This window comes from Macaca mulatta, chromosome 1 (assembly GCF_049350105.2).
Source record: "Macaca mulatta isolate MMU2019108-1 chromosome 1, T2T-MMU8v2.0, whole genome shotgun sequence".
Taxonomy (NCBI): domain Eukaryota; kingdom Metazoa; phylum Chordata; class Mammalia; order Primates; family Cercopithecidae; genus Macaca; species Macaca mulatta.
In genome coordinates this window covers 126,464,900-126,478,409 of record NC_133406.1, presented here as the reverse complement: position 1 = coordinate 126,478,409, position 13,510 = coordinate 126,464,900, and the positions used below count along the sequence as shown (strand labels likewise).

Genomic DNA, 13,510 nt, shown 5'->3' with positions numbered 1-13,510 from the left:
AAACGTCATTACATAGCACATAAACATATATTTTATGCCACTGTCCTCAACACAGGTATAGCAAACCAGACCTACTCCTAGCCACTTGAAGCTTACAGTCTAGTAGGGAGAGGCAGACACTAATCTAAACAGACATTTAATTATAAACTATGATCTTCAGAATGTAAGGTGTATGACACTATGAAAAAGAACATGGGATCCTGATCCGGGGAATAAAGTGTTCCTTGAAGTAACACTGAGCTCAGATCTAAAGAACAAGTTCAGAGGGAAACAAAATCTCTTAAGCATTGCCCTTTCCAAGATCTAAAAGAAAGCTAATGGTAATAAACACAGAAAGCAAGAGAAAAATAAAGATGAGACTGAAAAAAACACTTGTGGCTGGATTATGGAAAGCCTGGAGGATCACATTAAGGATTTTGGAAAGCCACTAAAGGATCTGAAGAGAAGGAAAGTTACCCAATTTGCCTTTGGCTTTTTGTTTGTTTAGTTTTCTCAGAGGGGCACAAAAAGTAAAGAGATCAGCTGGGAGTATTCTATAATATGCCAAATAAGAAATGTTAGGCTAAGCTAATAGCTTGATTTTAAACAGGGACTTATTTTTAAAAGAAAAAAAAGAGATCTGAAAATTATACAGGAGATAAAATTGTCAAGATGTGGACAAAGATTGGATATGATAGATAACAGAAAGAAGTATCAAAGATGACTGCCAGCTTCTGTACTTTGGAACCTGACAGAGAAACTACTCTGTCTTCCGAAGGAGGACCAGGTTTCATTGTTGTGGACATGATGAGCTGGAAGTATGTGATAGGTTGAAAAATGGCTTCCAAAAAGCCTAACCCCGAGAACCTAATCCCTAGAACCTGTGAATGTTACCTTACGGCAAAAGGGACTCTGCAGATTTGAATAAATTAAGGATCTTGAGATGAGGAGAGTATCCTGGATTATCCAGATGGGCTTAAATGTAATAACACGTGTCTTTGTAAGACTGAGGCGGACAGATACTTCAGAAGGCAATGTGATGACAGAAGTATAGCCTGGGGTATTATACTTTGAAGATGGAGGAAGGGGTCACAAGCTAGGAAATACAAGACACAAGAAGCTAAAAAAGGCAAAAACTTGATTTTTTTCCCTCAGAGCCTTCAGAACTGTAAGAAACTAATTTGTGTTGTTTCAAGCCATTGTTTGGGGGCTGGATGGCACACACCTGTAATCCCAGCACTTTAGGAGGCCAAAGCAGGCAGATCACTTGAGCCCAGGAGTTCAAGACCAGCCTGGGCAACATGATGAAACCCTATCTCTACTAAAAAAAAATACAAAAAATTAGCTGGGCATGGTGGTGAGTGTCTGTAGTCTATTTCCAAATTTTCTGTCTTGCTGAACAGAGCTCATAAACCAATTATACTGATTTAATAATTAAATCTTTAGAATATATTGGTACCAGGTAGGGCACTCCTCCACTTTTTCTTTTCTTTTCTGGCTGTTCTTGCCTACTTATTTTTGCATATAAACTTCAGTATCTGCTTGCTTGTCTCAAAAAACAACTATTTCTATTTTATTAGGATTGTGTTCAATTTATAATTTAGGAGAAACTGTCATTCTGATATTGATTCTTCTTCCCCAGGAACATAGTAATATATCTTTCCATTTAAGTCCTCTTTTGTGTGATCATGTTTCAACACTAATAGAAAGAATCTGATAAAGATGAAAAGGTGAAGAGGACTGCTGTTTAAACATGGTAGACTGAATGTACGATTTTTTTCTATTCCTTATCAAAATCCCACTCAAGTGAGAATAAAATAGCAAGGCTATAAAACCCAAATATTCAAAAAGAACAGAAGTAAAAACTATAGGTACAAGCTATCAAAATGTTTTGGGAAGGTGAAAAATGTACAGGGGAATTTGCAAAATGAGAACTCTGGCTAAGTTTTATAGAAAGCAAGGAACAAAGCATGCAATTAAAAACAAAAAAGTTGGGTTTAAAATCTGCTTGAGTCAGTGAGACCCTTCCACTTACATTCTACCTCCCTATCCCATACTCCTTTTTCCTCACCTTATTTGTGGTGAAAGTGAACCAAATGACTACAGACACAAGGATACAAGGCACAAGTCCATGGGAGAGAACCATTACACTGAAAGCAAGGAATTAAGTAAAATCCCAGTTATTTAACAATGCAATCACCTACCTCCTTCCAAGAATTCTAGCAGACGGGTGTATAAACTACTCTATCCTCTGACAAAAATGTGGTAGATTTTTAGCTGTAGAAACTAAAAGCCCAAGAAACAATATCTTTAAACACTAATATTTAGAGCTTTTCTCACAATATGACCACATTGCCTATCCAGTCTTCAATTGATAAATCCTACCCATGTGTTCACAGAGTTTCTAACCAGTTTTACAACGACTCATGTTTCAACATGAACAGATCACCATGTTTGATGAAAACATATGACATAAATAGAAGACTAGAACAAAAACAAAAAAGAACTTGAACAACTTACAACATAAAAGAGAATTTAAAAACAAGTATAATTAGTATCAGAGAGATGAAAAAGGGTATTGTATCCATAAAACAATAGGAAGTTATTAAAAAAGGAACAGAGAACAAGAACAACCTCTCAAATTACAGCTGACATTAACCAACATTAAGAAGCTAGTTAAATCTACCCCTAGAAAGCAAGAAAAAAGACAATGAAAAATATAATAGGAAAGATAAGAAAATTGAGGGTTGGGACGTTCAGTCCTACCCCCAACCTCCAGGGAGGGGTGCTAAAGGTCAAGCTGACCACCAATGGCCACTGGCTTAATCAATCAAGCCTACGTACTGAAGGCTTCATAAAAACCCAAGAGGTTCAGAGAGCATCTGGATAGTTGAACATGTGGAAGCAGACAGGAAGATGAACAGGAATTCATACACTTGCAGGGAGGGTGGCAGACCCCAACTCTACGGGGAAAGAAGCTCCTGTGCTTGGGACCCTTCCAGACCACGCCCTGTGTATCTCTTCATATGGCTGTTTATTTGCACCCTTTAACATATCCATCATACTAAACCGATAAACATAAGTATTTCCCTGAGTTCTCTGAGCTACTCTAGCAAATCCACTGAACTCAAAGGGGGGATCATGGGAACCCCCAACTTGAAGCCAGTTGGTCAGAAGTTCCAGAGGCCTGGACTTGTGACTGGTGGGAAGGAGGGGTCAATTCTGGGGACTGAGCCCTCTATTTGGGATCCAAAACTGACTCTGGGTAGTGTCGGAATTGAATTGGATGACATCCAGCTGGTGTCTGCTGCAGAATTGATTGCTTGCTTGTTGTGGGGGAGAAATCTCCCACATTTGGACAAAGAAGTCTTCTGTGTTGATAGTTGTTGTTTGACAGCAGAGGAAAAGTAAGGTGTTCAAAAACGGTGATACAGTCGCCCAACGAAATACTAAATATAATGGTTAAAATTAATGTAGAGTTACGTGTATAATAATCTTCAAAAACAATGTTGAACAAAAATAGCCCGCTGAATGATACCCACAATACACTATAGTTTTAAAACACAAAGGTACAAATATTGTTTTTATGTTCATTTGGTATTAGTAAAATGTTAAAAAGATAAAAGGACATGATAAGCCACAAATTCAGAATAAAGATTTACTTCTAGGGAGAAAGGAAAAGTTTATTAAAAAAAAAAAAAGGGGGAAAGACACTAAGCAGAAATTTGCTTAATATATTTTATACTTTTAGTTATGTGGGGAGTGGGAATGGAGAAGGGAAAGGTTGGAGGGGTAGTAACGGGTAACTGACATCAAAGATCCTAAGCTAATGGGTATAGAGTTTCTGTTTGGTATGAGGAAAAAGTTGTGGTAATAGTACAACCACATATATACCCAATGCCACAGAATTATACACTTTAAAATGGTTAAAATGGTAAATTTTGTGTATATTTGACAACAGTTTTTAAAAAACCTTAGCAGGCTAAGGGATGGTATTCATAACACAAGTAGACAAATTAGCCTGACAAATTAGGCTTTGAGGAGGAGACAGAATATCTTCTCTACTGTAACAGGAGAGAATGAGGAAAAGATGTATACAGAGAAAGTTTAAATAGTATTTATGAAGACTAGGTAAGCAAGCTAACCAAAGAAACGAAGTAGGCTTCCCAGGCAATGTTGACGACCCAATGGGAAGCATTATAAAATGTTATGAAGAGACAAAGTCCCCAGTGACGACCAATCAAAACATGATTTTTTAAAATTTGCACTTTGCAGAGGTCAGATAAGATTATCTCTTAGTTTATGATGCTCTGAAATTCTAAAAAGATGCTATCTACAGGTCAAATGAAAGGAACTAGAGTAATGGTAGATGGTATGTGGTTTAAAACAGTGTTTCTTAAACCTGCCTGATCATAGGAATCAAGTCAGTCAAGGTACTTATTTCATGCCTCACTCCAGACCTCACGAACCAGAATTTTCAGAAGAGGAACCTGAGAGTCTAATGTATATTTGAACTAGCAACCCCAAATTATTCTTAGGATCTGGCAAGTTTGGGAAACTCTGGCCTGGAAATAGCACCTGAAAGCAAAGAACAAGTTGAATTCTACCACTTCCCAGAGTTTATGTACTGGAGCACAGTGGAGGAAGAAACAGTATTGGGAGGACTGGAGGGAGGTACGTATGAGACCAAAGAACAGAAAAAACTAAAGCTGCCATGGAAGCAGGAGACATAACGCCAACAGGAAAAATGCAGCCTTTGGTAAAAATCAGAAGGCAAAGTGGGGAGGGGAGAAGGATGTGGCATCAAAGAGAAATACGCCTATTAAAAAAAAATAGTAGTTAGTTTTGCATAAAAATTTAACATATTTATAGTATCTATAAAATGTTAAACAATTATCTTTGAATATATACATATGCTGTCAATACATATGTAGTGTTTAAATTAGAAACTCAACTTCACAGCTATCCCGTAAGAATTTCTGAATTAAGTAAGCTCAACTGTGTCCCCAACACATACAGGTTCTCCTACAAAGGACAATTACAAATCTGTTACTAACTCAGGAGAACACCAAGCTAAAAAAGCACTATGTGGAAAACCCTGTGTACAGGGGTTTGAGAGGGGGTGTGGATTATTCCACAGAACTCACGTTTCAGGAAGAAGCCTATTCAAGCTTTTTTAAAACACAGAAAGGAAAAAGCTAGCCAGCAATCTTCCTAACCTTGTGACTTGTGAATAGGAAAGCATTCCTACTTTAAAATATATAGTGAAAAAACAGTGTCAGTGGGTCAAAGTGAGTATTTAAAATGAGAAAAAAAAAAAAGAATCAAGCCTACCATTTTTATTTATGCCATTTTATTTTATAAAACCTGCTACTTAAAATGTTTATTTCTCCTTTTCTATAACACACTAATGTATACAGTTCCTTAAGGGTTGCTCAGTTATTCTCCAAGCTATATACTACTCTACTAGTTCTGCTCTTCATTAGTACTACCAATTCATTATAAAATGTTAATCAAAGATCAGAGTGCATATAACTAGCCCATATAAGGCCTTGTCCCAACACACAATGAGGGAATAACACTTTTTGTTTCTCTCTGGAACCGCAGACACTAAAATTGTACACACCAATGCTACAGAACATTATCATTTTATAGACTAATAAAAGTAACATAAGAAATAAAACTACCTAAAGTTAAAAAGCTTTTATTCTCAGTGAAACCTCAAAATTATATATGCAAATTTTTGAAAAAGATACTTAAAACATGCAGATTTGCCAATCTCCCCTCCCCACCAGCAGACACATAACACACACTTCTCTCTATGTACATCCTTTAATTACTTAGTTGCCAGAAGATCTCAGATGGTGATATTGAAAACAATTCCCTTTTAACTTCACTGTATTTTTAGTGTTTATTATTATTTGCGTAATTTATGTACAGATTTTGAGACCTATATGGCCTTGGTGGTCCATTTACTAGCAACATCAGCATCACCAGAAAATGCAGACTAAAAGCAGGGCTAATGGCTCACACCAGTAATCCGCACACGCTAGAAGGCCAAAGCAGGAGAATCCGTTGAGGCCAGGAGTTTAAGACTAGCCTAGACAACATAGTGAGACTGGCTCTATAAAAAAATTTAAAAATTAGCCAATTGTAGTAGTACACACCCATAGTCCTAGCTACTCTACTCAGGAGGCTGAGGCACTGAATATAGCACCTGAAAGCAAAGAACAAGTTGAGATCCACCACTTCCCGAAGTTTATGTACTGGGGCACAGTGGAGTAAGAAACAGTAGAAAGACTACTAGAGCCTAGGATTTCAAGGCCATCAGTGAGCCATGATCACACGTCATGATCGCACTTCAGCCTGGGCCACAGAGCGAGACCCCATCAAAGAAAGGAGAAAGAAAGGAAGGGAAGGGAAGGGAAGGGAATGGAGGAGAAGGGGAAGGGGAAGCGGAAGCGGAAGGGAAGAAGGAAGGAAACTCAACTTTATAAAGTTATCCTGTATCAACTGCTGAGAGTTAAGTAATCAAACAAGGATCAGCTTACTGTTTCAATGGACATATAAATTTTTCTGCTCTGGTGTTAGAACATTTGAGTTTTCTAGAATGTTAAAAGAAAACCCTATATGTGGATCCTAGCTTTAGCCACCACAATAATTTAAAAATATAAAAATAACAGAAGTTTTCATTCTTCTTGCACAAAACCTACATTTTACTTTCTCCTGCTTAGAGGAGCTGAGTTCTAAAGCTTCTCAAATTTTAATGTGCATTCGAATCACCTTTTAAAAAGGCAGATTCCGATTCAGAAAATCTGGGTAAAAGCCCAGTCTACATTCCTAGCAAGCTCCTTGGTGACGCCAAATTCATACATAGAGCAGACTTTTAGTAGCAAGGTCCTAAAGAAAAGGTGTAATTTACAATAGTATTTAGCTATCCATGGTTTGCAAAGCACTAATCTTGATAACGTCTCCAATTCAATTCCTAACTGATAAACCTACCACTTTCCCATCCTTACTTTCTGGATCTTTCATATGGATGAAATAAACACTTCATTCCTAAAATGTAGAAAACTTCTAGTCTTTCTTCTGCCTGTCTTTCTTTTTGGTCTCTTCCCATGTTCATCATACTTGTGGGTGCATCACAAGATTATACCCTTAGTTTCAACTCCTTTCCAGTGCTATCGCTGGTTCCATCTTCTGCACCTCTGCATCTCCTGCATTAATGGGTTCAACTTCTGCATCTCCAGCCTAGACAAATCTCTCAAACTTGGATCCATACATTCAATTCCTAAGAGTTCTTTCTTTTTCTTTCTTTTTTTCTTTTTTGAGACTTGTTCTGTTGCCCAGGCTAGAGTGAGTGGCACGATCCTGGCTCACTGCAACCTCTGCCTCCCGGGTTCAAGCCAGCCTCCCAAGCAGCTGGGATTACAGGCATCCGCCACCATGTCCAGCTAATTTTTGAATTTTTAGTAGAGATGGGGTTCCACCACTTTGACCAGGCTGGTCTCAAAAAACTCCTGATCTCAAGCAATCCGTTCACCTCAGCCTCCCAAACTGCTGAGATTATAGGTGTGAGACACCATGCCCAGCCTCCTAATGGTTATTGCTAACCATATATTCCCACAGGTACCTTCAACTCAAGATACCTCAAACTGAACTCATCAACACCCTCTGGGCCCTAGAAACTAGCTTTTTCAACCCTGTATTGGCTTTGACCAGTATCACCATCCACCCATTTGTCCAAACCACATCTGAAGACTATCCCTCTCTCTCACCAAGACTAGTTAAATCTCAACCTTCTAATTATTTCTCAAATTACTTTCTTTTCTCTCTAATGTCAGTACCAGTTTGGACATGGAGTATTTATTATCTGGTTACTATCACAACTAACTGGTATTCTTGCTTCCAATCTCATATCCTGCACCACCAATTCCATCCTCCACACTATTATGTAATCTTGCAAACAAATGAATAGCAAGCATTTCCCTATTAAAATTCACCAATGACTCCCAATTATCTTTAGGAAAAAGTACTAACTTTTTAAAAGCATGTCATATAAGGCTCTTCATAATCCTAATCATGTCTCTCTCTCTCTGGTCTCAACTCCTTCCATCCCTTAACAGTTAGTGCATACTCTTGCCATGTCAACCTATTTGTAGCTCTCTCTAAGTGCCACATTCTTAAATGCCTCTGTGTATTTGCATAGGCTGTTATTCGCTTAAAATGTTCTTACCAAGTTAAGTATTAACATGCTTTCGAGATTTTACTCAAGCATCACATGGCTTAACATGCCTTTTCTAATTACCTCAAGTCTGCATTAGGTAACACCACAGACAGTGCTCCCTCTATTATAGGGTTTGCCCTATGCATACCTCTACTCAAATAGTACTCTGTATTATAATTGCTGGTTTACTCATCTCCCCCACTAGACTGAGCTCAACAATTAGTCCTTTTAAGAACACAGTGCCCTAGGCCGAGAGCGGTGGCTCACGCCTGTAATCTCAGCACTTTGGGAGGCCGAGATGGGTGGATCACGAGGTCAGGAGATCGAGACCATCCCGGCTAATACGGTGAAACCCCGTCTCTACTAAAAATAGATGAAAATTAGCCGGGCATGGTGGCGGGCGCCTGTAGTCCCAGCTACTTGAGAGGCTGAGGCAGGAGAATGGTGTGAACCCGGGAGGCGGAGCTTGCAGTCAGCTGAGATCGCGCCACTGCACTCCAGCCTGGGGGACAGAGCAAGACTCTGTCTCAAAAAAAAAGAAAAGAACACAGTGCCCAGTACATGGTAGGTTCTTAGCAAGTGCTTGCTGAATAAACTATCTTGAAATATAGTCACAGATAATTATTATGGCTACACATTTAAACTATAAATAACTTCCAATAACTCTGTCTCTAAAGCAATAAAAAATTTACTTGACTTTATTTCTAGGTTTAACAGAACTTCACAAAATGTCAAAAGACTTCACGTAAGTCCAAACTACCCTAGGTATTTGTTAAATTCCCAACGATCTAAAGGGATTTGTTAAAAATATTAGAAACAAAGCCTTTTGCATGCTGTGGAGATACTTTAATTTCAATGACCACAGTGTTAGACAAATAAAAGCACTAATCTCTTCTCCATGGTAAAATGATGTGAACATTGTTCAGGTGGCCTGGGTTTGCATCTGGACTCTTCTACTTACTAGCTATATGACCTTGGCTAACAAACAATGAACATCTCCCAGGCTCAGTTTCTTCCATGGGAAACAGAGATAAAATTGCTTACCTACCTACCCACTGGGTTGTTTCAAATATTCAGATATGAATGTGAAAGCATTTCTATAAACCATGAAGTGCTAAATACATTTGAACTATTGTGTTAACTTCTATCCCAACATCTGCTAAAGTTGCAAACTTAAAAGTTTAGTGGGCTAATCAAACCTCCCATATCCACACCATACTCTTCTCTAATGACTGAAAATTTATAAATCAAATTAAGTTTCAGGACCACAAGAGCACAGGACTCATTCAACAGTCCTCAATATTCTTATGTGGTTGAAGTGTTTAATATGTAATCTAATAATAATCTGATATGTTCTTAAAAAGTGGTTATTTTTTAAATCTCATAGTAAATATCAAGGTAAGTTGTTGGTACAGTCATTTACATTTCAGCTCCATTTTAAAAAATTAATTGGAGGACAAAAATCAGCAGGGAATATTTCAAGATATTTTCTTTTATTAACTATTTAGATTGGATACTGTCTGTTGACATACAAATTTGATCCACTTTAACTAATAGGAATGTTAAAAAGTCACCCTTACAAAACTGGGACAATTTTCCCCAAAATTTCTGGCTTATTTCTCAGAAATGCTTGTTGGTCTATCAAAAGAGAAAATTTGCTGCATTTTTCTAAACTAAAAAAATGATACAGCATGTTGACTCTGCTCTCAGCGATATCTTTCCTTGTTAAATAGGGAACTTATGGGGATTATGGACTATATTGGGAGATATGTTTTCGGTCTCATCTGCAATATTTATAAAAATAGAATTCCTTGACCTTCAAAGGGCAAAACTTAAAAAAAAAAAAAAAAGGAAAATGAAAAAAGAAAATCTACTACAAAAGTCAGCACTTCGGTACCTGGTTGTGGTAACAAGGCCAAAATCCAAGACGAAGCCCTTTATTGCACATGGTGTTCCAACATCGTGGGCAGCCCCATCTTGCGACCTCTCCACATTGGCTGCTCCTGCTCTCTCTACTGCAGAGAGAACTTCAATTAGAGAAATTCTGAAGCTCATAAATCTAAACTGGATACTCCCCTCATTGGAGGCAAAGATGGTAAGACTCACTAAAAAGATTCAAGTTAGAGGAGGTTACAAATAAATCTAAGTGGCTTGAAACCACTATAATTCAGGCAGCTGAGAGTCTTATTATGGCAACAATCTATTTACCTAAAAAAAAAAAAAAAAATCTTAAGGGAAAAGAATGGCAGCAAATTACTAGACAACCTGAAAAAATAGAATGTACAATCATAAAAGTTTAAAAAGTGAGTCTCCACTAAAGTTGAATTTATAATACATACTGCACAAACTTATAGCTGACCATTCATATTCAATTCTTATGAGAAAAGCAAGTAAGAAAAAAAACTAGGACACATTATTAACTTCTTATGCCCTAAAATAACTTCACTGAAAAAAATGTTTGGTTAAAACCACTGGTTAAGAAGCAGACATTTCCCTGCTGACTTAAGCCTAGCTGCCCAACCAAGGCTTCAAAAAATGTCTTCACCTACAACAATGCATAGGCAGAAGGAGCAGAGGCTATGGCGGTCTTCCTAATGACACTTCCAAGTCACATAACTGGGGTATATTTCTGGGATGGACTGCCAACAAGTTACTGAAAGAGATATAAAAACTCCAAAAACCTGGAAAATAAACAGGCCCATGCCCTCATGTGTTTCATTATGATATAAAAGCAAACCTTAAAGTTATTCTGAGACTACCAGATCTCAATCACATCCTCCATACTAACATTACCTGATTTGTGAAAGACCAGTTAAGTTTTCAAGCTAGTTTTCCATAAAGTTTGTAATGATACATAACATTAGTATAAAGCATTCCTTCCAGTAAATAAGAAGTCCCACCCCAAAGAACTCAGTAATTAAGATTTTTCAATGAAAGGAAGAGACAAACAATTTGAAGCACCTTTATTACCAAAAATTTGTTACCAAAAATGTGCTGGTACGTGCTGTGCAACAGAATGAGGTTAATTCTGTTTAGAAATGTATTTACTAAATAATTTTTAACAACGTTTATCTTACCTGAGTGTGAAAATTTGAAATGGTGGTTGTTTCAATATCTTTCTTGCCCAGAATTTCCATTTTCACTGGAGTGTTGGGGAAATTAAAAGCAAAGTAGTCCAAGAAGTCTGGGAGATAAGCAGCCGCTCCATGCACTATTGCTAAAGCATAGTAAGCAGCATTTTTCTCATTTTCACTGAATGTCAAAGCAAGAAACTCCTCAGAAAATCTCTCCATCTCCATTGGAGACAAAAATGAGAGTTCATCCATGTAAGCATGAAGGACAAGAGCACCACCATTGGACTGGTGTTCCTCATGAATAAAGTTGCTAAATTTAGTACCTGTTTTTAAGAAATTTCTACGAATAGAATGTTCCTGGTGAGTCATAAAAGGTGTCTGTACTCCCTGGGGTACCCGATATTCTTGCATGCCCAAATTTAATCGGCACAGCTGTTCATCTTTCAGATACCTGAAGGACTCCTTATTAAGTCCTGAAGTGCTATTTATTTGTCCTTGGGTGAGAATTTCTTTACTGATGCGGGTCAGGCCAGCACAGACGGTTTGAACTTCCTTATTGTACATTTTAAGGCGTCTTCCTCGCATGTCTTCTCGGTGTTTCTTTTTCTTTTTCTTCTTTATTTTCTTCAAGACAAAATCATCGGCTCTCTGGGTTTTACCATTTTCATCTGGTGTTTCTGGCCACAATAATTAAAAAGAAGTTAGTTGCTAGGACTAGTGTCAACATACAAGCTTCTTAAGGTACTTGATCTCATTAAATAGCCTATCCTCAATTTCTCTGAATTTGCTATTACAACTTACATGGTTAGAAAACAAATGAGACAGAGATCTTAAAATATAATAATATTCTGGATTGAAGAAAATATTAAAAGAACTGAAGGTATCCATTTTTCAAAGCAGTATTACTGACAATGGAGAAAAATCAGAAATAATTCATGCATCCAAAAAACAGAGAATGGTTAAATAAATCATGATATAGCAATGGTATGAAACATTATACGATAGCTAAATATGACGATTCTGAAATCTATGTTAACAACACAGATCCTTTTGTTCAGTTACCATCATAAAATTTAAATTTAAGCTGGGTGTATTTTGCTGTCGGCCTATGAATTACTATGATACATATAGGCGAATCAAACAAAGGCAAAGTAAGCCATGGGATATCATTTTTTCCTATCAAGTTGGCAAAGTTTGTGGTTTCTGGCCATTCTCAACTACTGTTGCTGGAAGTAGTAAGTTGCTACTAAACTGGTACAACTTTCTGAAAGGCAATTTCATGATACGTGTCAAAAGTCTTAAAAAATATTTCTAATCCTCAGACTCAGAAATTCCACTTCCAAGTAAAAGTTATCTAAGAAAATAATTGAAGATCATAAAAAGATATTCATGACAGTATTATTTAAAACAACACAACAGGGAATGCTCTAAATGTCTAATAACAGGGGACTGATTAACCTCTGGTAGTTACATATTATAAAATACTACCCAGCCATTATAAATTATATCACAGATGGTTGGGCGCGGTGGCTCACACCTGTAATCCCAGCACTTTGGGAGGCCGAGGTGGGCGAATCACGAGGTCAGGAGATCGAGACCGTCCTGGCTAACACGGTAAAACCCCGTCTCTACTAAAAATGCAAAAAATTAGCCAAGCATGGTGGCGGGCGCCTGTAGTCCCAGCTACTTGGGAGGCTGAGGCAGGAGAATGGCGTGAACTCGGGGGGTGGAGCTTGCAGTGAGCTGAGATCACGCCACTGCATTCCAGCCTGGGAGACAGAGCAAGACTCCATCTCAAAATAAATAAATAAATAAATAAATTATATTATAGATGAAAAAACTGACATAAAAATTATAAAGTTACAAAATGCTTAGACTGTCATTCTTTCAGAAAGCCTTTTCTTCCCCACCCAATCTGGATAGCTACTCCTGCTACGTGTTCCCTTAGCTTTGCATCCCCATTTCAGCACTTATACTCTGTGTTATTAACACTTCATTTTCCACCCTCCCCTAGACTGTCAGCAATCTAAGTTTAGGGATGTATATCCTACCTTCCTTTCCTGAACACTTAACACATGTACATTCTGATCCCATGTTTATATAAACATTCATTCATCCAAACATTTAAGTACCTACCAAGTGCATAGGTATACTTCTGAGCACTAGGACCATAGTGCTGACTAGGACATACACAATCCCCAATCTCTTGGATCTTTTTCTCCCTGCTTTT

The 13,510-nt window shown here is 37.7% G+C and overlaps 1 protein-coding gene across 1 annotated transcript in view; it reads right to left on the bottom strand.

Annotated features, from left to right (window-relative positions):
• RSBN1 (round spermatid basic protein 1) overlaps positions 1-13,510 on the bottom strand; it is a 51,272-nt gene that overhangs the window by 24,113 nt on the left and 13,649 nt on the right. The window contains exon 2 of the mRNA XM_001110110.4: positions 11,284-11,957. Within this exon, the coding sequence (XP_001110110.1) occupies positions 11,284-11,957 (674 nt within the window). The remainder of the gene's footprint in view (positions 1-11,283; positions 11,958-13,510) is intronic.